The 25,116-nt window shown below is 40.2% G+C and overlaps 1 protein-coding gene across 1 annotated transcript in view; it reads right to left on the minus strand.

Annotated features, from left to right (window-relative positions):
- The window catches only part of Rgs7bp (regulator of G protein signaling 7 binding protein), a 106,054-nt gene that overhangs the window by 22,653 nt on the left and 58,285 nt on the right, over positions 1-25,116 (minus strand). Inside the window, exon 3 of the mRNA XM_021654031.2 lies at positions 10,030-10,160. Coding sequence (XP_021509706.1) covers positions 10,030-10,160 — 131 coding nt within the window. The remainder of the gene's footprint in view (positions 1-10,029; positions 10,161-25,116) is intronic.

Here is a 25,116-nt window from a genome sequence, read left to right on the forward strand (position 1 = left end):
CTAGGAAGGGAAATGTTCACAAGGTCAGGTCAACACTTCTGTTATATTTTCCTTTCTAATTGCATTCTCTTTCTGCTGACCTAAGATGGAGAATGCAAGCAACTCATCTACTTATTCAATAAGCGTTATTTGAATTTTGGAGTCTTGTGTTGGATGTTGGGGATATAGTCAAGATCACTGAAGTCGACAGAGAACAACAGACAAGAAAACAGGTGACAAATGACAGCCTTTAGGTAACACGTGCCATCTTCAGCAACATGGGGATGCTTGAGGGACAGCCCACACTTCGGGTGTCAGGAGTAGCTTTCTGCAGGAAGTCACATCAAAATTATCACCCTCAATAAAGTTCGGGGATGGGCCGGCAGGGAGGGGTGAATGTGGAGCTGGATAAACTGGGCCATATTATTTCAGGCAAAAAGATACACAGGAAAGCGCATGTCTGTTGAGGTTCCACAAAATAGTTCAAGATGCTTTGTGTGTGCCAGACTTGGGTACAGGGGGTAAATATGGGTATTGCTGGTAGTCTATGAGACTAGAAAAGCTATCAGGGTCAGTTGATAGATGTCCTTTTGAGCTACATGAAGGACTTAGCAGAAAAGATAGTTCCCAACACATTCTGTCAGCAACCAGTTTGAGCTGTCCATTCCCAGCTTCCTTCCTTTGCCTGCCTGACCTTGGAATGGAGCACTTGTTCTCCAGCACCAGGCTGGGCTCCTTGTCCTGCTCTTAGGAAAGGAATCAGCATGCTTCCAAATGATGACTTCAAAACCACATTTTGCTTTGCCTAGGAGAGTGACTGTGCATCCCAAATCATTTCCCTATTATGAAATGAAAAGTTCTGTACCCTGAAAATCAATTTCAGGCCTCAGTGAACAAATATTTGCTTGGGGGAGGGGGAAGAAATGAGACTGAGAGCCTGCAGAGTACCTTGAAATTATGCTAAGATAGCTGCATCACTGTTCAGAGCTAAGGCACTAAAGTTTTGGCCACTTTCCTTGAAGCCTTGCACAGATTTTCGCTTTTAGCTCCTTGGAAATTCACATGTATTTTTAGCCTGTTTATGGATAACATAAGAGGGATGTTTGAGGGAAAAATCAAGAGAAATCAACCATGGAAAGGCTAGGCGGGATATTCTCACATTCATTAGAAATGGTCAGTCTCTCAGGAGGAAGAAGGCCACAACAGGAATGAGGCATCTCAGGGGAGCCAGAGTCCTCCAGCCTCTCAAGTCCCAGTCACTGGCTAGATCGAGTGGGGAGCCTTTGGCCACACCTGCTCTAGAGGTATCTTCTCTCTTCTCTTCATACTCCCGTCCTTTCTCCCTATTTGTGTTTTCATATATTTCCCCTCTTCCTTTCTTTCCTCTTCCATTCTTGCCTTTTCTCTTTTCTTCAGCCACCTGGTAGCAATCAGAGACACTGACATTGACAGGGTCTCCTTGTAGGTCCTTAGTTTGGCCTTCAGGATCCAGCAAGTCAGGATTACCCATTTGGGCACTTCTGTGCAGAAATCAAACCACTCTTCTCCAAGCTCATAGTATATCGCTGCCCCATAATTTCCTTGATTTCAGGGGCAAGTTTCCCAGGCCTTACGTGCTCTGACACATCTGCTGGGCTAGTCACCACAGAGGAGATTTTCGGCACAGCCTTTGTACTGACCGGAGTGGAAAGAACACAGTGAACACAGCTTACGTCAGATGCACAGCTGCCCATTCAGAGTGGCTCTCAGCTTTTCTGACTCTGCACTGTGCAAAAAAAAAAACTAAGGAAACATAGGGCATCTGTTATGTAATCTACCTGCACCCTCTCTTGCTTTAACAAGTATGCGATTTAGAGTGGAAATAGCTCACCGTAATCCTGTAAGTTGTTTATCCATATTAAAAGATAGTTTCAAGGCTTTTCTACATGATGATAAGTAGAGGTTCATTGTACCACAAAACACATGGGCAAGGATAATGATTATACTAAACACAGGGCTCCTCATCGCCCTAGAATCTGGAAGTGATGAGGCACTATCCCCCCTCTTCAACACTCATTATCCTTTTCTGTCTTTCTTGTCTCACGATAGTGAAGTTAGTGACTCCAGAGTAGCAGCTTTCATGTTGGCCCCATGTAGCCATGTGAGAAAGCAGGACCAGAGCCCCCCCGCCCCCCCTCCAACACACACACAGGAGGGAAGACAATTGAAGACACACGTGTGTGAATGAAGCTTTGCTTTATCTCCAGTCTGTAAATCAGGGCAGAGCAGAGTGCAAGACGCATTTCCAATATAACTAACTGCAGCTTTTCCATAATGGGTGTCAGGGCTAAATTATACAGTGTCTTACTCTGTGAAGTTCCATCCTATAGTGTAGATGGACACAAATGGTGTAATGGATGTTTTTTATGCAGCCCTTGGGATTCTAGAATCTGGCTATGTGTATATTCTTTAAATAGGACAACCTTCTTGGCTGAAGGTCTTTTGTGTGATCGTGGTGAAGTTGTTTCCTTTTTGTCATCCAGGTCAGATTCAATGATATGTCCTCAGAGAACTTTGGCTACTCCATCTAAAGTAGCCATCCCATCCTATTTTATTACATTTGTGTGTTCGATTTCAATTATCTGAATATTTGGGAGTTTTAGGACATTTGATTGTCTATCCTTCTCACCATACTCCATCCCTTCCTTCCTTTTTTCTTATCCCTCTTTCCCTCCCTCCCTCTCTTTCTACCTTCTTTCCTCTCTCCCTTCTTTCCCTTTCTCTCCCTCCCTCCCTTCCTGCCTCCCTTCCTCCTTCCTTTCCTCCTTCCTCATCTCCCCTTTCCTCCCTCCAGAATAGATACTCCTTGAGAACAGGGCCCTTGCAATCTCTGTCACTGCAGGCTTTTAGCAGAACAGTACCTCATATATGATAGATGAACTGCAAATACTTGCTTAAAGAATGAATTCATGTTTTCTCTTAGAATTTCAACCACAGTTTCTATTTTAGGGTTTATTTTGCTTCATCTTTTTTAAACTCGCTGTTCTATTTTAGTATCAATTGCTCCTTCTTACACTGGAAAGTAAAGTATTTACTTGTGGCTAAATTCTATTTTTGTCTTTTTGTTGCTTGTTCCTTTCATTTGTGTGGATCACTTCCTTTTGTGTTTCTAAGCATGACTCTGAATACTCTGGACTCTCTCCTGCCTATAATCCATTCCTGTCTTGAGTTCATCCTGTATTCCTCTTGCTTCTGGGCCATTATTTTCCATGAGTACATCTTGAGTTGTCAGTTCCCAGGTTCCCAATCCTGTCTCATAAAAAGATTTTTTTAAAACATTTCCTTCTTTCCCTTTTTGTGATGCTATCTCTGCCTATTTTAAAATCTTAATTTACCATGACAGTACATTTCATGGGAAGATTCCATCTTGTCCTAAAGAGTTGGGTTAGGGGAGGGGTGGTTTTGGGTGGTGGGGAAATGGCATGCCTTCAAATGAACTGGGGCCACTTTTGCTGTAAGCTGTGGCCTAGAGGCAAGCAGAGTTAGAGAGGGCTAATGACAGAGCAATGTGAGATGAAGAAAAGGGCAAAAAAAAAAAAAAAAAAAAAAGCAAGTTCACATATAAAGGAGCCCTTTTAAGGATGGGCAAGTTTTCCTAGCTGATTGAATGGGGGAGAAAAAGAAAGATAAAATGGTGGTCAAAAAGCAGAATCTTCAGTTCCCTTAGCAGCCCGCCTCCACTTTCTGCCATCAGAATGAATGAAGCCCCTGAGTTCATTTCATCCAGTGGCAGGAAACAGACATTAATGGTCAGCATAACGCATGTAATGAGAACAGATTTCTTACCTACGTAGGTGTGAGGAGATGAGAACAAATATTTTTCACTATCAGTGTAGAAATGGGATTATATGAAGCAGTGCTCCAATTTACAACTTAAATTGTTGAAGTTAGAACTTCAAGCTAGAAAATGACTAAAATTATTCCCATCTGTCATCTTCCTATAGAAACACAGCATTCAGAGCCACGCTGTACCTGATATAACCCAATAATGTTTATTAAATGTAGGTTTTACATCACATAGCTGTAATTTACTTTAATTTTGTTGGCTATGGAAAAGAAGAATCATTTTAGGACTATTTTTTTCTTCATTTCTTTGGCAAAGCATGATCTTGGAAAGCATAAAAATTTTCAAATGCCTTGTGCCAATCAGACATATGAGATAGCAAAACCTATATATACAGAGCATAGACTACACAAGAAGATAGATCCAATGAAATGCTGTTGAGATCAAGGACAAAGAATTTGCCTAATTAGAGGAGGACAATCTTCACTATTAAATGTAAGTTCACTGCGGGAGCTCTAAAATGATTTGGGGCATAGTTTCCAGAAAAACAAAACAAAATAAAACAAAACAAAACACAAAGCCATGCTCTTAACTCTTGAAATGACCTTGTATGCCCCCTTTCTCTAAAGAGTAACCTTATACTCTGATGACTCCATACAACAGAAAACCTAAGCGAGATGTACAATAGTGTGTGAGTTCCTGGTAGAGCTAGAGAGGTGCTCAGACATAAGAATAACCTACATGTGTGGATTGCTATGAAAATTTTGGTTTCAATATTTAATCCCAGCCCAACTTTGACAGGAAGGTCTTATATAAAGCTATTTAGAAAACTCCATTACAATTATATTTCCTTTCCTTACAGAAAGGAAAAGCTGAAGAAGATTATAGCAGTTAACACAGGGAAAGAAAGGAGTTCACCTAAAGATTCTTAAAACATCAGCTTCCGTTATAACATTAAAAGAAACAAATCAAGTAGGAAGATTGTATGAGCATATAAAGAATAGCAGACACCGGGGACTACCTGATTTCTAAGAGAGAGGTAGAGATGGGGTGGAGAGGAGGGGAATTAAGCTTAGGTAAGGAATTAGTGGGGCTGGGGAATGTAATTCAGCGGTAGAGTGTTTGTGTAGCACACAAAGGCCACAGGTTCAATACCCAGCACTGGAAAGGAGGATCAATAAAGGAGGAGGGCAATGGGGGAGGGTCTGAAGAAGCTCCGTGGGCATCCTCTCTCTAGAACATTACCCATGCTGAAGCTACAGTGAAGGTAGCACTGTCTGGATAAACAACCTGTCTTGGGAAAGTCATCTGCCATCTTAACTCTCCGAGTTCGGTGATTAAATGGTCCCTCCTTGCTGATATGTGACACACATATTAAATAATCTGTAGGCTGTAATGCATATGTATCGATCCCGGGAAAGAAGAATGGTCTCTTGCCCGTTTTCCTGTGGCTTCACCCATCCCACCTAGAACTTGCAAGCGGCCAGCTTCCACGGCATGCCTTAAGCTCTTCCCATCCATCTTCTTATGACGCCTCAATTCGCAGCCCCACAGCTGGCCTCACAAGTCTCCCATGTTTCTTATCTCCTGCTTTCCCATTCTGCAGTAAGTTTTCTCAGAACTGTCAACTTCCCTCACCCTGCTTTTACAGTATTGATCCCAAGTTCCAGGAACATAATGTATATCTTAGTGTTCCCAGTTCTTCTCTTAAAGCCTAACACTCATATGCGGTAGTGTTTGAACCAATGTTTTCTTCAGCTCATTTCTGGCATCTGGCATCTGTGGTCACAGGAGCCAAATACTCTTCTTCTCAACCCATGCTACCAGGGGAACAGACAGCAGGCTTTATATGCATATTGTGCACTGGCTGGAGGTTTTCTGGATAGAGACAAGCTATTCCACAGCTTCCAATGATCCACAAGAAAGAACAAAACCTCATGACACCAGCTGACACTTTCTGTGCTATCCTAGGAGTGGGAATGTGACTTCATACACAATATAAACAAGTCAGGAATCCAAAACAGCAATGTAGAATTAACTCTCTAGGTTCAACACAGGGATTGATAGAACGAAGAAAGAAACAGAAAGGATGTATTATACAAACATAAGGTGGGAAAATTAAAAATGATTTCTTTAATGGAATCATTCCATCCCTTATCTAAATGCTGGTAGTCTTTTATTTTTTTACTTTAAAAACTTACAGGAAACGTCTCATACTTTCATAATATGTTTCTAGTGTAATTTCCCAGGTTTAATGACATTTTCCTGTTTTCCTTTGTGCTTACCACTACTGACTTACCTTCAACATAGGGTTTAACCACACATATTTCTATTTATTTATTTATTTTTTTAGAGTAACTAAGAATTTCTCATAAAAAAAAAAGAGATCACCTCCTAAGATTGTCTTAACTCTACTGGTACCAAGGCAATCCTAGCTCTTGCATGTGTGAACACAACAGGCTTTTGAAGCAAGTGAGACGCTGTGTATTTGTAATGTGAGAAACTGTGTGCACACTTCCCATAAAAGAGTAAATGCACATGGGCTATTGATTACAGATGGTCATCAAATACACCCAGTTGAATCAACGGCACCTACTTCTCTGTATTTTATTTTATTTATTTTATTTTCTGTTTTTGTCTTTTGAGACAGGATTTCTCTTTATAGCCTTAGCTGTCCTGGAACTTGCTCAACTTTAAATAATGATGACTTTAGTTCAGTCACAAATCCAACAGATTTAATCTTACAAATACAAACAAATCAAAGACACTATTAGGTATTCTCTTTTTAGGAGTTATGAATAGAAGGTTAGGAATTAGAGCAGAAGATGTGGGTTTATTTATTATTTTCTTTCTGAGTCTAGTTTCCTTTAAGTGATTTCTAGGTTAATAATTTTTTTTTCTTTAAACAACATGATTTCATTCTTTATGGCTGATCAATGTGTCTTATGTATGTTATACTTTCATCATTCAATCTATTGATGAGCATGTAAGTTGATTCAATATCCTGGTTATTCTGATCAGCATGATAAAATATCATTGCAGGTTTAGCTTGCATTTTCTTGATGGCTAATAAAATATTTAGCATTTTTTATATATTTATTAGTCATTTCTCTCTTGTTCTCTCTCTCCACCCCCTCTGTCTCTTCAAGGCCTTGCTCTATAGACTAGGATGGCTTATAACTTGCTGTAACTCTTCTGCTTCTCCCTCCTAAACACCTACTCCACTATTTATTTTGTTGTTTTGTTGTTTGAGAATTCCTCATATGAATTATATGTATTCCCTTCTTACCACTTCCTCTTCCATCCCTACCACCACCTTTTCCTCCCAGTCTCATGTGCTCTTGTTAAAGCCCGTGGAATCCACCTTATGAGTGGATATGATACCATCTGTTGGAGCATGGATAGCCTCTTAGAGGCCACAGCCATGACTGTAACTGACCCTCTCTCCCCTAGCAGTCATCAGTTGCCAAGGACTCTTGAGTTAGGGTAGGAATTCATAAGAACTTCCTTCATTCATACAGAGACCTGGGCTGTCTTGATGCTGTGCATGTCTTGTGCATATAGTCACAGCCATTTGTGAGTTGGTAAACAGGTTTGGCAGCAAACACCTCTATCCACCAAGCGATCTTGTTGCTAGCCCCTGCCTGTAAATTTTAAAATAAGCTTTGTTTGTATTCAGAGATAACCTTGCTGAGTGTTTGTTAGAAATTTCATTGGACATAGGGAATGATTAAGGAGCCCTTTGACTTCTTCCATTTTATGATTTCAGCCACAGATACTGGTAAGGTTTTAGATACAAATAAATACATTAAATAATAATTAATGGCACCACATTTTAAATTTTCATGTCTATGTGTTCATTGCTACTCTATAGGAATACTGTTGCTTTTGGAGGCTGACTTGGTATTCTTGGACCTTGCTGAACACAGTCATTATTTTTAGGAGTGTTTTTTGTAGGCTTTCTTAGGACTTTCTACATAGACTGCCATACTAGGTGTAAACCTTTAGGAAATACATTTCTTTCTTTCTTTTTTTCTCTTCCTTCCTTCTTCATTCCTTCCTTCCTCCCTTCCTTCTTTTCTTTCTTTCTTTCTTTCTTTCTTTCTTTCTTTCTTTCTTTCTTTCTTTCCTTCTTCCTTCCTTCCTTCCTTCCTTCCTTTCTTTCTTTCTTTCTTTCTTTCTTTCTTTCTTTCTTTCTTTCTTTCTTTCTTTCTTTCTTTCTTCATAGCCTACTGACTGCTGGTGCTAGAAGTTTCAGTGATGTCTTTAATAAGAATGGTGAGTGGCTGGTGCTTGTAAGCTCAGCACTGCAGAGACCAAGGCAAGAGAGTTGCTATGAGTTCAAAGCCAATTAAAGCTCTTATTCATTTGTTTGCTTGTTTATTTGTAATTCTAAGAATAGAACCTAAGGCCTAAGCGCTCTACCACTGAGCTACACCCCCAGCCTTATTTAATTTCTTTTAAAAGGAAAAGTCAGAAAGCGAGGCTAAACAGAGTGACAATCAAGACAGGAGGCCATGGAGAGCAAAGGACTGCTCATGCTTTTTTTTTTTTCTGGTGAACATGTGCAAGGGAACAATCTGAGCAAGGGATACTTTATTATTATTATTATTATTATTATTATTATTATTATTATTATTAATTGAGACAGGATTTCTCTGTGTAGCCTTGGCTGTCCTGGACTCACTTTGTAGACCAGGCTACCCTCAAACCCACAGCAATCCGCTTGCCTCTGCCTCCCTGAGTGCTGGGATTGCAGGCATACACCACCGCGCCTGACTGATCCTTTTTAATTTAGAGAAAAGAATGAAGAAGGGAGAGTTTCCTTTCAAAAGTTAATTGGGGGGCTACATGATATCTTATTCACTTTGTATCCCACCTGTAGCCCCTTCCCTCATTTCCTCCCAACCCCACCCTCCCTCCCTCATCTCTTTCCATGACCATCTCTAAGTCCACTGATAAGGGAGGTCCTCCTCCCCTTCCCTCTGACCCCAGCCTATCAGGTCTCTATTCTCTCTTATTAACCATAGAAATAAAGATGATAATTCTTGAAAGATCAGCATTTAGAAAGAGCAAGGAAAGAAGTAGTACTCATGCATTGAGAAAATATCCTGTGTTGGAAAGAAAGCAGCAAAACTGGTTCTGGTTCTGCTCTATGCACACATACACATATATGCAAAATTTGTTTCTCACTACTAAATGATCACAGCATTTTGCTGTCACCAAATTGCAATCCTCTTTGATTTCAAATCATTAACTGCTTCGTTGTCTGACGTTTCCCCCATGCCACTTACTGAACTTCCTTATCTTCAAATTGAAATCATAGGCACAGATTTCTTCCTATGTATTCTCAGCTCCTATCTTCCTGACTCTGAATAGGTCACACTCAGGAAGTTCCCATGGAATTCTTTGATGAATTAAAAATAAAATATAAGCCAAATGCTTTAGCAATGGAAGCCAAGCAGCCTTATTCAACCTCCTCCTATCATGTTACATACAGACTGTTCTAGCTTCACGAGCAGATCTTCATTACTTAAGCCAATCAGTGGAATTTCAGCCCTCTGTTACTCAAGAAAGAGGGTGTCATTCGGTTAGAATGAAGCCCAGATCTGTGCTGTTACAACTGGAATTAGTTTTCCCTCCTTTAGGAGTCAACTGGTGTGTTATAGCTGATGACCAGGGCTGTGGCAGGAAGGAAGCTTGAGAGGAGTATCCACACCTCCAAGGCAGCCTCACTCAGAATGGGAGTCCTGAAGCATGAGCAAGAGTTGCTGAAGTCACTACATTCCATTGATTGTTTAAGCCAGTGAGATTCGCCTCTGCTCACACCTCTCCCTCTAATTTGTCGAGTTCCCTCCTGTTTTGAAGTCACTGGGACACAGTATGCAATTTGCCTCTTTACATTTCATTTAGAGAAACAGGGCTCTCAGGGAGTGTTTTACTACTCTGCTAAGACCTTTGCGTATCTTTGCAGCCTTTGTAGATTCTAGTGAAAGTCGCATTCACACGGTGAAGAAAAGGATACATTTAAGCACAGTTTCTACCACAGTTTCAATCCTTATGTGTTTAAACAGCAGTGATGTGAATTTACTAATTCCCATATCCTGCTTTTCTTTTGAAGATTTAAACTCCTGCTTGTGTGCCTGGGCCAGCACACGACACTTGGCAAAAGGTCAGCTTTCCTTGCTCTTTCTCTGTGTCTCTGGCATCCGATTGCATGTGTGTACCTTTTCGATGAAACTGAAGAGACCCCAGCAGACAAATGGATTTCAGCATCTCCGTTGTGTACATCTCTAGGCAACACTGCAGCTGGATGTAAAGCCGGCAGATTTCGGGATGGATCTCACCATCTTCCGGGCTGCAGCAGAATGAAAGAGCAAAGCTGTGGACAGTCTCAGGACTCAGTCATCAGCCTTTGTCTCAGCTCTGAGAGGAGAAAACGCTCAATAAAGATTCCTTAAAGCCTGGACTCAGAAATACAGTTTCCTGCTCTCAAGCTTGTAACCACCCTGATGGTTCTTACATAAGTGTCCTTCTGAGTAACCGCTCTTGCCCTCCCCGCCTTGGCAGCGGGTTCTGCTGGGAGCTTAGAATCATAAACGCTTGAAGTAATTGAGAATATCAGACATTTTCAATTTAGCCGTAGGAAGAAATTTCCAAAATACACTTAAAGCACAATAATCTCCTAGCTTCAAAGAGAGATCGAAAACCTCTGTTTCTAGACAGACTAACATGGTCCATTCAATTAGCATTTAGAAGACATCTCTGATATCAGGGCCAAACCTTAATATGATTAGAGAGCCAATTTTCAAATTACTTTTTTTTTATCAAGGTTTTTGTTTTAATCTAAGATATATTCTTTTATTGTTTGCTATGCCTAATTTATGAAAACCCAAACGTTTTTAATGATAAAAATAAATATTTCATGATAAAAGAGAAAAAGTAATTAAGTTATAATAGCTATTCTGGGCAATCTAAATCTACACGAATGTTGAATTTATGTTTGAATTCATATGTAAATATGATAAAAAATGGAGTGATCACTTTCAGTTTTTGAAGGAGACAATTCATATGTTGATAAAAAAAGAAACTATTTTGCATGCAACCAGGATAGCATGCGTTGAGTGATATAAAGTGAAAGGAAGTGTTTACAGATCAATTTGATGTTAAAGAAAGCCTAAAGGTGAATTCTGTTAAATGTCCTGATGAGTTATCTTTATTTCTGCTCTCACTCATTTAAAATGAAATGAAATCTGATTAAATACTGCAACATTTAGATTCAATTCTTTGTAAAGTGGACCAGTGGCAAGAAAAAAAATGGCCACTTTGTTTTTAAGTTAAAACAAATTTTATGTACCAAGTACCTGACAGTGAAAATTAGTTTTCATTTTCAATACTATTTCATCAGCGAACAAGAGTTTATCTAACATGTGGCTTATATAACTCAGAAAAATGCAAAATTCTCAGCCTCCATATCATGACGCCTGCACAGTTATCCTGGGTCTTTCAGGGTCAAATAGAACAAACTGTATCCCAGAACTGCTGTGCAAAATTTGGCTTTATCTGGAAGTTAAAAACACCATCTTGCTTCTGTTTAATTTGTCTCACATGGAGCCAGCTTTAAATCACTGTCTGGAGGAAGTGAATCTCCCATGAAAACTTCAGGAATCTTCTACCTTCAAGTTACCAGATTTTCCCCCATCCCACATCACTTCACTACATCTAAACACACACACACACCCCACAATTTTATATCACCGTTAGTCTTTAGAAATTTCTCTGGCTGTGTCCCATTTCTTAATGGTGCTGCTAGATTCTGAAGGAATATTGCAGTTAACAGTTCCCCCAAATAAAAGAAAAATGTGATCCTGGTGTATTATCCATTGCTTAGTTTAGAAAAAAATTCTGAAGACAATGCCTTATTCCAAAGGCAAGGCAGAAGGAAATAGTCAAAGGCAAACAGATCTGTTTTATACTATTTAACCGTCTCAATTACAGCTGTCTATTTTCATCTATTTATGACATTGGTCTTGGTGGCTCATATGCAGAAAAAAACAGGAAAAGAAGCAAACCTTATGGTGACTCTGTCATATGTTCTGTACATTTATGAGGCAGAAAACTGGCCAACACAGTGTCACTCCAAGCTGCAGGGTCTTCTTATATTGAAAGGAGCAAAATATGTGCGGGGGGGGGGGGTTGTTCTCCAAAACACCACTATATTACATATCTTTTGAAGCAGCATATTTTATTATTTTGCAGCTAGAAAGAAAAGCAATGCATTATGTTCTGAGGAAAGGCAAGTCAGAACAGAGACTGGGATGTTTAAATCAAATTGTTTCCAAGGGGGAGAGGGGGTCATCTGACAGTGTCTCAAATTCATGAAGGCTTTCTAGAAACTGGGATCATTGTGCCTCTCACAAATATTATGGGAAGGAGCTGAGCAAGTGTGGCAGAAGAACAATCTGATGAAATTAAACCATGTAAAAGCTGCACTATGATTTTCCTTGCTAAAATGTATACAAATTCTCAAATAGTATCTTTTCGTATATCACAAAACTGAAGTTGCAGAAAGAAGAGAACAAAAAGCAGTAGAAGAGCTAAGGCCTCGTTTGTGTTTGTGTTTTGCAATGTCTAGGGCAGAGTGCATCAACCTCTTCACATGAGCAATTTATTCCTTCCATTTTAGAGCCCTCAAGCACATGGCTATTGCCCTTCCTGAAAGTGCACAAAATGATACATTGTCCAGGGGTTAGAATGTGGCAAGTATTACAAGCAGTTAATTAAATAAGGTGTCAACAACTGAACAGGGCCTTAAGTAGCCCAGGCTGGCCTCAGACTCTCTGTAGCAAAAGCTGGCCTGGAAGTCCTCACCCTTTTGCTTCTGCCTCCATGGTGCAGGGCTGGCAGGCAAGGGCCAGAACATCTCATTTCATGAGAAGCATAAAATGCACTTGGTTATTTTTATAACAAGCAAAAATTGAATTATGGAGAATGATAGGAAATGAAAAATAACTAAATAAAAATAAACTTAAGCTAACAAAACAAAGCAAAGCCCAAACCACAAAACATTTATGCATTTGAAAAATTTTAAGCATAGATTACAAGCCCTAAGGAAACACTGACACTAAAGTAAAATAAGACCTGTGGACTCTCCATGAGGAACCTTGGTGGTAACTTTCCCAATATTACTTGACTCACTTCCTGTCAAGTTTCAGTGAGGAGAGTCACCCCTTTGCTAATAATCTAAGAAACTTCATAAGTTAACTGTTATATTGTGATTTTTTTTTCCTGTACTGAGTTTAAGCAAAGAGCCAAACTGACGATTTTGATTAATTTGAAAACCTCAGTGTTATAGAGAAAAAACAAAACAAACAAACAAACAAACCAAAAACAAAAACAAAAACCACCCTAAGAATTAGCTCAAACAAATTATCAAGAACTCAAAATTTGGAGCTCCAGTTAAGCCCAGAACCATTTTAAATAAATGACAAATTTTAAACCTGCTTCCAATAAACTCCTAAGTTCGCTGAAGAAACCTTGAGTTTCCAGTCACAGAGGGACTTGAATGCAGATACTATTCAAGGCATCTTTTGAAAATGGAAACCCTCAACTGTGGAGATCCTGGCCTTACAAACAAAAGTAATACGACGGAGACCGGGGGGATGACTAAAATGGAAAACATTCTGCTAACACCAACATTGGTGAGCAACAGCAAGGCAACAGAAATTCTGGCATATTGTTAGTTGGAGTTAAAAAGGTCCAAGTCTTTCGGAGAAAAGTGACAATTTCTTATACAACTAAATATACATTTATCCTATGACCTGGCAGTCCCATTCCCAAGTAATTGCCCACATTCAATTAGAACACTCACAGATAGATTCATTACAAGAGTGCTTGTAAGATCTATTTGGACAAATCCAAAACTGCAAAAAAGTCTAATTGTCTATCAAGAAGAAAATGGTTAAAAAATTAATATATATTTAAAAGATATTGTCATACTCGACAATTAAAAATAGCCAGCTCCTTGTGCTCAGAACAACATGAATGTATCTTAGAAATATTATTTTAAATAGTATCTTAAAGTATTTCCCTTGCACAGGAAAGCAAAGTAAGTCTCCATCCACATGAACATGTAGAAAAGAAGAAAGCAAGAGATGGTAAAATGGTAGATGAAGGATGACATGGGAGGAAACAGTCCAGAGCAGGCTCAGACTCCACACCTACAGTTTGAGTGAGATGAAGTCCACATTCGACAAAACCTACCTAACAGTACACTTAGTATTTGTGTATTTACTATGTCCACTTTTTGCTTTCATGTCTAGCTGGGTATCTCCAGAAAGGCATGCTGACTGATGCAATACAAGTTGACTGATGTCTGCAATTTTAGAAAAGCTATTTGGATTGTTGGCTCGGCAGAGGGATGAACAGGCAGATAGGTGTAAATATATACAGAATATATACAGAATAAAATGTTTATTGTGGGCTTTAGCTGGCCAGTGGGAATTTATCCTGCTGAGGATTTGGCTGTCCGCAAATAGTCACATGATGTAAACGAAATCAAACAACTGGGAAGCTTTATAGGTTAAGGCCAAGCTCAGGATTTATTCTGGGGATTCGGGTGAGAATATGTCTTGGACCTGAATTTATCTGCTGTCTTGGCTGAAATTACCAGACATTGGTGGTCTCTGCAATTGCTCATAACTTTTGAAAAAAATGAGCAAAATGTTTGCCGATTTGGTGGTTTGTCCGCCCCCGCCCCCCACGATGTAATGATTTGCACATGGAATTGAAGGCACAAAGACAAACACAGGAAAAAGAGTTGGAATCAGAAAATAGATTGACACATGTTTTCAGCGTGTAGGATTTTGCTCTCAGGAAAACCACTTTAATTTCTCTGAGACTGACCCCTCCACTGTGAAAGAGAGGCACAGCTTTGGGAAGCAAGTCAAGGTCAGCCCAAGGATCCAATTAGACCATGCGTGGGAAAACACAGAAAGGATGTGAACGGTTGTCAGATGTTGGCTGCAGTCCGCCTTACATGAAGGTTAGGTTTACTTAACTGTATTCCTTAGGCTGTTACGAAACAGTCTTTATTTATGTGCAGTTCCCAAAATGGTCTTTGGTTAAGTAAACATGCCATTGGACTGAGGCAAGAAGGTGATCCGTGGACCACTACTCAGCGTGTCACAGATTTTAGCAAGGACGGAAAACACTCAGGGGTCGCCTGGTGCAGATGAAAATCAGAACTTCCACCATAGTAAATGCATCCATTTGTCTTTTTGGTTTGAATTCTGGTTTTGATTTTTTAAGCCAAATAATAGGAAAAGTCTCATGAAACCGAGTGGGATGAAAGAAAGGGAGGAGATTCTCTGTTTTATTTTTCAGATAGTGAGGATATACCTTAATCTTACACCAACTTTAACCCTAACTTTTACATAGCTCAGTGAAGGTGATTTCCCAAGATGGTTTCCTAAGTCTGCATGGTCAAAAGCTGGATAGTCAAATCATAAGGAACAGGTGTGTATGATGGAGTAATCATTTTAGGTTTCAAATTCCTGAAGGTAATTATAGAGTCTGTCCAAGTTCAGAAACACAAAATAGATGCCAGATGCCTACCCAAAGACTGTAGCATTTTATACACAATAGAGGCACCATCAAAGAGAGAAACCCAGCTACCCAGAAGACCAGAAACAAACAATAAGTCCAAAGCTACATCATCTCTTTTGCTTTTGCTCACAAGGACCTGCGCGTTAGGTGGCAGCGTATTTTCCTCATAGAGTCTGGTTGCGAGTTTGGTGGCTCCAGGAGCCTTTGGACAAGCAACCGCAGCATCTCCTCTCACTTCACAGCATGTTACTGCCTGGGAACATATGGCCGGCTCTGTGACTTCCTCCACAGCGAACAAAGCTTTGGTCAGGTTCTACCCTGGAGCAGTTACAGTCAGCTGTACACGAGATTCCACTTTTAGAGGGAAGGGAGACCTTGCCGTGCAATTAAGTGAGTTATCTTTTGGAAGCAACTTGGATTCCTTTAAAAACGCTGGGCCTCAGAGGGGCAGCAGCCTATCCAGCTTCAGCCCAGACCCCACCTTCTTGTTGATTTTTGCCAGTATTGGCCGTTTCTTCATGACACTCTGGAGAATTCACATAAAAAACGAGTAGCATTACCCAGTGCCTTGTTCATGTTTTCCATTTAAAAGGTGAAAACTGTATTCAAAACAAGAAGCCATCACTTTCTTGACATTAAAATACTTATGTTGAAATAAAATTAAAACAATTACTGTTGAACTGTGCCTTTTCTACACAGTGTAAACGTTACTCTCATGCTAAGAACTGCGGAGTTGGGAATAGGCGGAGACTCCGTAGAGTAGTGCTTGTCAATCTTCCCAAGGCCGGGACCCTTTTATACAGTTCCTCACGTTGCGGTGAGTCCCAGCCAAAATTTATTTTGTTGCTACTTTGTAACTGTAATTTTGTTGTTGTTGTGAATCGTAAAGTAACAAACTGATGTGCAGGAAATGTGATATGTGACCCCCATAGGTTGAACCCTGCTCTAGTGACTCTCCTGGGCCTTCTGGGAATTTCTCGGGACCTGAGGGGTTGGAGGAGTTCCTGCGCTGTGCACCCCAGCTTCTGGTTCTTGTTACAGAAGCTCAGGCTCATAGGCCGCGGCACTCTGACGTTCACAAGACATTCTTCAGTCCTTAAAATAAAGTGTTTCTTATTCTGTGTTGGCTGGTTTCCCTACCCTACACCCTTTTTGGCTTGGGAGTTTCTTGGCCTCTCCATTTCCCCCTCTGATTTCCTTACCATTTTCTCCTTTATGGTTTCGGGCTAGAAATCATATGGAGTCTGAAAATAGCTCTGTAGATCGTGGTCTTGCTAGGTCTTATAATTCTTACAGCTGGCAGATGCCTGTGGCTTAGGGAATCTGACTTTGTGTTCTTAAGACTTTGTTGGGATGAACATAGCACAAATTATATGATGAGAGCATAGCCCTTTCTCATTGAATAAAGCCAAAATTGATTTATTTTTAAACATACACATATACACAAATATATATAAAGATATGCATATATAAAGACATGTATATAAATATGTGCACATATATACTGATACTAACTATAAAATATATATTTATAGAACTCCATAAATATATTCACATAGACATTTATGGAGAGGTATATATATTTTAATTTATATATACATATTTGCATAGATGCACATATTTTATATTCAAGAATGCTTTCTTCCAGTTAAGGTAGTTTTATTTTTAAATACATATACATATTTATGCATTTATATGTTGTTTTAATAAAACATATTTAAGTTTTAAAACGTATTATATTGTTCCACATTATAATATACAAAAGTATTTTTGGATCTGGACTTCCGACTTTGAGGCTCACTGTTTCCTCCTGATTTCAGTGACACCCAAGCTGATACCAACAGTCTTTACAGGTTGGTCATGATTCTATGCACTGCTCTGGAAAGAATCACATTTATTAAGTGGTACTGTAGCCAAAGTCTTGGCCAGTCTTTGCAGCATATAGCTAACTCCTACCTTAATCCACCATGCTTTTAGGGCTCAGGATAGCAAAAACTGTTGAGGTTTGTCTTAACAGTGTGTAGGCCTAAATTCTTAGCTGATGTTTGGACGCTAAGAATTAATGTTGTCCAAAACAATGAACATTTTCCATATGAACTCTGATAACTGAGCTGAGCAAGCTTAACCTAGTCTATTAATGCTAAAGAGAGCTTCAGATACAACAAAATGAATTTTCGATCTCATTCAACAGTTAACATTAGAAAATGGCAATCAACACTTTCATAATTAATTGTGACTTGCGGGCTGTATGGTCATGGAAGAGCCAATTATTTAATTGTATTCGTTGCCTGTTCTCTTGGGCTTGCTATGTGTGAGAGATTTTACTTAGAGTCTATAAGTGTGGAGAGTATTAAAGGTCCCAAATGCATATCACATAAGGACTGAAATATCATTTCCTAGACTCACTAAAGGATTAAGCCAGAAAAGCTCATCCTAAAGGGCTTAGGATAAGTGTAGGAAAGAGGAATCTGCTTTTCACACTTAATAATGGCAGCAGACACTTACGGCTTCAACTGTGTATCAGAGTTCTCGCTTTAATTTTTATGAACCACGCAGAGAAGAATCAATGGTTTCTTTTCTTGTTTTTTTTTTTTTTCCATTTCATTTTGCAGCCTTCTTTTTCATCTTCAGATTCTATCTAGCAGTAAGATGTCTGTAAGTATTATACTCAGTAAGATGCCAGTGGTGACGAGTCACTGAAATGGCTCAGTGGGTAAATGTGCCTACCGCCAAACCTGATAACCTGAGCTCCATCCCGGGGGCTGAAGGAGGCAACAGACTCCCACAAATTGTCCTCTGACCACTTCACACACACCCCTCACCCACAATAAATAAATGCAATAAAATATTTCATGGTATTATTGTGTCTTTGTTTTTGGCATGCAATGGTAACTTACATTTGTGTGTGTGTAATGGTCAAAAGGTGACTTTTTTTTTCAATGCAGTTTATTCAGGAACCTTGAACAATCCTCAGACCCTGGGGAAAGCCAGCCCACAGCTTAAATAGCCTCTGGGTAGCCAACCCAGGCGTGCCATGTGGGCAATGCAGATAGGTCCACATACATGGAAGCAAGCCAGATCCTCAGCCTTAGCCAAATGTGGAATTGTTCGTGACAGAGAGCACTCACCATCGGGAAGGTGGAAGGCAGAAACCAGCTCCATCTTTAAGGCATGGCATTCCGCAGCTCTCTACAGTTCCCCCTTTTTGTTTTAGACGCATCAGGCAAGAGTAGAGGTCTGATCTCTGATATTAGAAATAAATTGGGACTTTGTACCGATGTTCATTTAGGTGTCATCCACCCAAAGAGCATCAGACCCGTCAGATACCTTTTTCTCAGAGGCGGGACCTGGGGCATCAACCCGCATGCAATCAGACATGCTCTTCTCTGGGTCGAAAGCGGCTGACCCTGAGTGCAGTGCTTAGCCTCGTATCCTGAGTGTATCATTTTAGCTTTTTATGGTATCCAACCATGCTTGGGGAGAATGTCCTGCTTCAATGGCTGTAAAGGCCTGAATGATCATGGCTGCATCACACTGTTGTGAGACTCTAATCTTGCATATATACCACAGGCAAACCAAGGAGACCAACACCAGAAGGCCTGCTAATGCTCCCATGCCCGCCCATTCCTTCAGATGATTCATGGCTGCAGCAATCCATGTTGATAATCCTGTGGCTAGTCCTGCGTCCACTCTGGTAGAATTTACTGTGACAATGGCCACTCTCAGCTGCTTCATCGTAGTATCGAATTCTCCAGTCCAATTACCTAAAATATAGCTCGACAATTGTTTAGACAGATTTGCAGCACAGGAAAAATTCTCATGTTGTATGCTAGTGACACAAAGTCCAGCATACTTTCATTGACAGCCAGGTTGAGCGATTTGTCATAGGGTATCAATTTGCTCCTGCAAGAGGTCAATCCTCTGATTGACCCAAAAGGTGACATTTTATGCCCCAAATAAAAATGTGCATTTTTGGGTCGATGTGAGAGCTATTTTGTATGACAATGTAAATTCCTTATGCAAATACAAGAGAATAGTACTTGTACTATTCTCCATCATGCGTTTCTTCATCGGGTTATAAGGGTCAGGAAGCTTACCTCAAGGGTTAAAATCCAGAGCACTTACTTTAGGTTATCTGCCTAACCACATGTCTCAAAGAAACATTTCTCAGGCAGGTTACAAAGGTACTGGCCAGGTGCAATAAGGAGTCACGTGTCAAGCTCATGGTGTTGGTGATGTCAAACAATTTTACCATTATAAATTGGTTTCTTAAAGAAAGAAAGAAAGAAAGAAAGAAAGAAAGAAAGAAAGAAAGAAAGAGAAAGAAAGAAAGAAATTTGTATGCAGTTAGCCCTCACAAGGCTCTGGGTGAGATCCATTGCCCCGTATACCCACACGCACATACCATTTTCATAAGAGTAAGAAAAAAGATGACTTTTTATCAGCACTATGGTTTTCTGAGGTTTGTTTTTCCTTATGTGTTGTGCTGGGATCACCATGCTTACTCGGTAGTGTGGCAAATGGAATTGTGCTTGGAAGGTCCCGTACAGTCACTTGTGAAAATTCCAAGGACGAGTGCATCCAAGGGCTTGTCCAAAACTCCCCTAAGGATCTGATGCAGAGGCTGTGCACTCTGGAATGTTCCAGTCTGCCTAGAAACTTGCTTTGCTCATCTGGCCCTGCTCAATCTCCTATTTCTGAATCCACGTTAGACACGAGACTGGTGTAGACAACCATTAGGTCTTTCAAGGCTAACAACATTAGCTGACAGCAGAGGGCTGCATCCACTATCAGCTCTAAGCTCTGGAGGGGAGATTAAGGAATACAAATCAACAGGGAAAAACACTTTACAGTGAGCTGTGATGCTGAGGCAGCATGTTCAGACGAGGTGTGCCAAGAGCATTTGTTCTTCGGAACTTTTTCAATTTCTGATGGATTTATGAAGACGTATTCTCCACTTCATGTTGACACCTATATGTGAGAAACACGCTTCCAGAAGAGCTCAATAAATAGTTATAGTGGAGTCAGATTTTCTAGACAAACTTGATTTTCTTGACATGAAATAAAATTGGAGATCTAGAAATGGTAATTATTTAAGGATTTATAAAAATTTCACAACAACCTGTGCTTTCCCAATAAATTATGAATCATGCCGAAGTAATTATTTAAAAGCTTCAAAGGCTCTTGAGCTGTCATGAATCTGAATCATGAAATAAGCCATATAATTGAGAAATAGCAAAGTAAAACCTGATCTTAGTCAAAGAAGAAGAAGAAAAGAAGAAACAATGTTTATCACTTAATGAAGAAGTATAGACTTCAAAGAAAACAAAGATCTTTGAAACTGAATGCCTGTCTTCAGCAGCTCTGCAAATGGAGCTAAGGAGATGCGTCCATGATGGTAACCAAAGTGGGTGCCTCATGAAGTATACTGGAGAAGAACATGGCAAGTATAGAACGGCATGTGGACTGTGCTCAGGGTGCTGTGGGGTCAGGGACTATATGACATGACGATGCTATTACTCAGCCTCTCGCCTTAAAATAACTCAACAACTTCAGCTGTTTCAATTCTCTACTTTAAAATTCAAAGATGAGGGAATGGACTCATATGATTAGTGACGATTGCTACACGAAGCCACCAGCGTGGGTGTTCTGATGGCCTCTGATGAAGGTCAGGGTAGACTGGTCTTTGAGGTAGAAATGGAGATCAGACACACAGACAGTCATGTTTGGACCACAGGCACGAGCTTGAGGCTCTGCCTGCATCAGAGTAAATATCTCCAAAGATATTTACCAAAGAAGCATCTCAGATTCGTCTTCACAATTCCAAAAATTCTATTTAGCCTCAAAGTTAACATATGTGGAAGAAAGAATGTATCTGCTTGATAAATGCCCAGCGAGAGGACCACAGGAAAGAGGCAGGGGAAAAAGGAACGGTGCAGGGTTAATCAGCAAGCCTGTATGCACAGAGGGGAGTGGACAACATACAGAATGATGGACTCCAAAGCCCAGGAACAACAAAAGCCCAGTTTCAAACTTGGAAGTTGTCTGTCTCAAATAGAAACTCTTCAGAAGGGAATGGCAGCCTTAGGACATCTGTATCTTTAAAGTTACGAAGCTACTGTTGGAAATGACCCTGGGCTGGGTGATCCATGAATCTGAGTTCATGGGATCTATATAGCGTCCTCAAAAAGGCCTCGAGGGGTAGAAATAGAAATCAGAGTGCAGGGGGAGGGGTTCTGGTCCACTGCAGTCAATCATGGCTCTTGGGGTAGGGCTAACAAGAGAAAGCCCACCTTCCAGCCTCGACTCAAAACCTAGGAGGTGTGGAGTACTTCAAATACCTCAGCGGCACAGTCATGCCTATTTCATGACACTGAAAAGACTCAGAAGAAACACTGCATGGAACCTACGGGATCATAGCTAATCCAAATGAACAAAAGGAAAATTCCCAGCAGGCAGTTCTGCCCATTAGATTAGCCATCCTTACACTTCTGTCACAGGCTTTCTCTTACTTAATCATGGATACAAATAACATTTGGTGGGTTTCTTCAATGCAAAAACAGAGTAAATATGGAAAAAATGCAAAAGACACTCACGACTTCTTTCAAAGCATTTTTAAGAGTTCATGAAAATTATCATTACCCTGAGGTCTTTTGATTTGATGACAGGCTGTTGTAGACTCTCTTCTAAGGCAAAGTGACTTTTTTTTGAGCACTTATAGAAATCTTGAAGTCATTTCTTCCTTCCTTGATGTGATTTCATTTTACTGCCAGCAAATTTTCAACTAACTAGCTCTATCATGGAGTTTGACATGTGATTTTCCTTTATTTTCTAGGGATGAAACACAATACTCCATAGGCACCTCTGCCAATAGCTCAAGAACAGAAATAGGTCTTCACATAGACAGACATAGGGATATGAAGAGGATGCTAATAGCAAATGTTTAGGGCAGTGTCTCCAGTACAGGGGTGGGGGATGAGGGGTTGAGGAAGGAGGTGGAGGCATGCTTTTGATTTTCAGTGCAGTATACATTATGCAAGCTCATTAGCACTCAGTCTGGAAAAAAAAAGCAGTCAAGAAGTTGGTGAGTTTCCATGGTGAAGGACTTGGGATAGGATCCTGTTTTATTAATTTTTGGCAATCTCTTCAGCATTAACAAAATACAACATTATGTTTATTAGGAATTCACTAAACTCCAGACCTTTTCCTAAGTTTTCCTATCCCTTTGGCTCACCTGGTGAGTCTACGAAGAGGTAACTGTCCTTTGATTCCATGAACTGTGAGCCCTAAGAAGGTCTGGAGACTTGAAGAGGGTCACGCCAGAAATAAACACAGAAACAAGACTAAGACCCAGGCAGATGCTTTTAGTTCCTATATGCTAGTGCCAGGGCAGATACACAGGAAGAGACTTCCCTTATATGTTTTTGGTTTTACCCAGAGTTACTGACAGCATGTTTTTGGCAAAATATTGAACTAGGAGGAAAAACATTATTTCTTCTTACCTTTTCCTTATTAAATCCCTAAACATTTTGGCTTAAAAACTTTATGCCAAGTTCCTCTATTTTTCCATTCTGAGTAAGTGTAAAATAATATTTTCTGTCTGCATGTCTGACGTAAGAGGCTCACCAGGCTAACACAAGCTGGTGTATGTAAGAAACTGGGAGAAGCTACCAAGGACAATCCGGTGCTTCACCCTGAAGCAGTCTCCCCATCTAAGCACGGTCATGAGAAAAAGAAGAGGACATGATAAGATCGGAGAGAGAAGGCTCCTTTCTACTGTCTGGGTCCTTTTCTGCACACTGGAACATAAGTGCCTAGAGAGGGAAAAGAAAGGTGGCGTGACTGCAGCTGTTACTCTCTTTTCCTCAACGAGAGGATGCAGAGTGACTCCCCTTCCCTGTCATTTTGTAAAGAATGTGGGAATTCTCTGTACACAAAGAGAAAAGTGTACTGAAAATGATTTGTAAAGTGCTGTAGAAGCAACGACTGAAGTAAATATATTAATGAAAATATAGACAATGTTGGTGGCTAATGGGCCAGTTGGATTTGTAAAGTAAGGGTTTTAAAATGTTGGAGAAACAGTTCCAAGCTTTATATTCCACATGGTCCTACCAAAGAAATATAAACATGCACTCCTAACATACAGAGAAGATTTGTTAATCATGATATATTTTAAACCCACAAAACAGACATTTATCCATGAATATTATAATTTTTTCTACCAGATCATATCATCTTGCCTACGTGCCTTTAAAGTCCAAACGCTTTGGCTGTATGTTCAGGTTCTCAGACTTTAGTGTGCATCTAATTATCAGGAGGGCTTATGGAGCCATAGACCTCTGGGTCCTCTTCCTGAGTTTCAGTGGGTTTGGGTTGAGGACTGATCAACCAATCTCTGTTAAGTTCCCAGCTTATTCAGGAACCATATTTGAAGATGCTTGGGTTGCTCGACAGGTTCAAAATCTGATGTTACAAATAAGAGTTTCGTGGTATATGTGAGCCCACACATGTGTTCATGCAGGTGTACATCATGTGTGTTCATGTAAAAGCTAGAGGGGACATTGGGTGTCTTTCTCTATTATACCTTACCTTTCTGAGTCAGGGTCTCTCGATGGAGCCCAGTGATTCTGCCAAGCTGGCTGTCCAGTGAGCTCTGGGAATCCGTCTGTCTCTGTCTTCTCAATGCTGGAGTTACAGACATGCACCCTTGAGCCTCATTTTTGTTTTCTTTTGTGGTTGTTGGAGATCCAAACTCAGGTCCCATGTTTGTATGCAAGCATTTTAGTACTGATGAGTCACTTCCCAGCTGGCAATGATGTGTGTGTGTGTGTGTGTGTGTGTGTGTGTGTGTGTGTGTGTGTCTAATAAGCTGTGTGATTTTCTGGTAGGGCATTAGTATGAGATTAATGTTCTTACATAAGGGACTTAATTTATATGTATTATCCTCAAATGTGTCAGATAATCATGCCTGAAATATACAAATTGCTTCCAGCATATCTCTGCCCATCCAGTCCTCTAAAAGGGCATCTTTCTATTCTGGGGGTGGGGAGAGGGAAATGGGGTGGCTTTCATTATTTTTAATTGATGAATTATTTTTTTAAACATTTAAAGAATGTGCTTGATTTGCATAAATAACAAATGAATGCAGGCGAGACAAAACAGCAGAAAAATTTAACTCTGGAGGGAGGCTCAGTGCCTTACACAATTATTTGGGTAGAGTTTGTTTTCTCCCTCTTTCTCCCAGTTTTCTTCTATTACTTCTTTTTCCTCATGCTGTCTTCATTATTCTGTCCTGTTCTTTTATTCCCTACCCATTAACATTAGGAGGTCAGTCAGGAATATAATGCGGCAACAGAGTTCTTATGCTTTAAAGGGAATTACTGAGGGTCGGAGGGCACCCGGCATCCAAGCGAAAGAAAAAAAGCAGTGGTGTTAGCATGGAGTGGTAAAGTTGGTATTTAAAGCAGATCACCTTACAGACCCAATGCATAGCACAAAATCCTCCAGCTTGTTCAACTCAGCATAGGATTCTGTCAATATGTAAGATCATTCCAAGTGAACACAGGGAGAGAAAGATGCTGTCAGTTGCCGCTCGGGACACACATGACAGAAATCTTAGAGGTAGATCCAAATCCACACCTCAGCACAAACTTAAGCAGATGGAAGACCATAGGAAGCTCCAGGAGCACAGTGATATGACAACCCAC

Source organism: Meriones unguiculatus, chromosome 6 (genome assembly GCF_030254825.1).
Source record: "Meriones unguiculatus strain TT.TT164.6M chromosome 6, Bangor_MerUng_6.1, whole genome shotgun sequence".
Classification (NCBI taxonomy): domain Eukaryota; kingdom Metazoa; phylum Chordata; class Mammalia; order Rodentia; family Muridae; genus Meriones; species Meriones unguiculatus.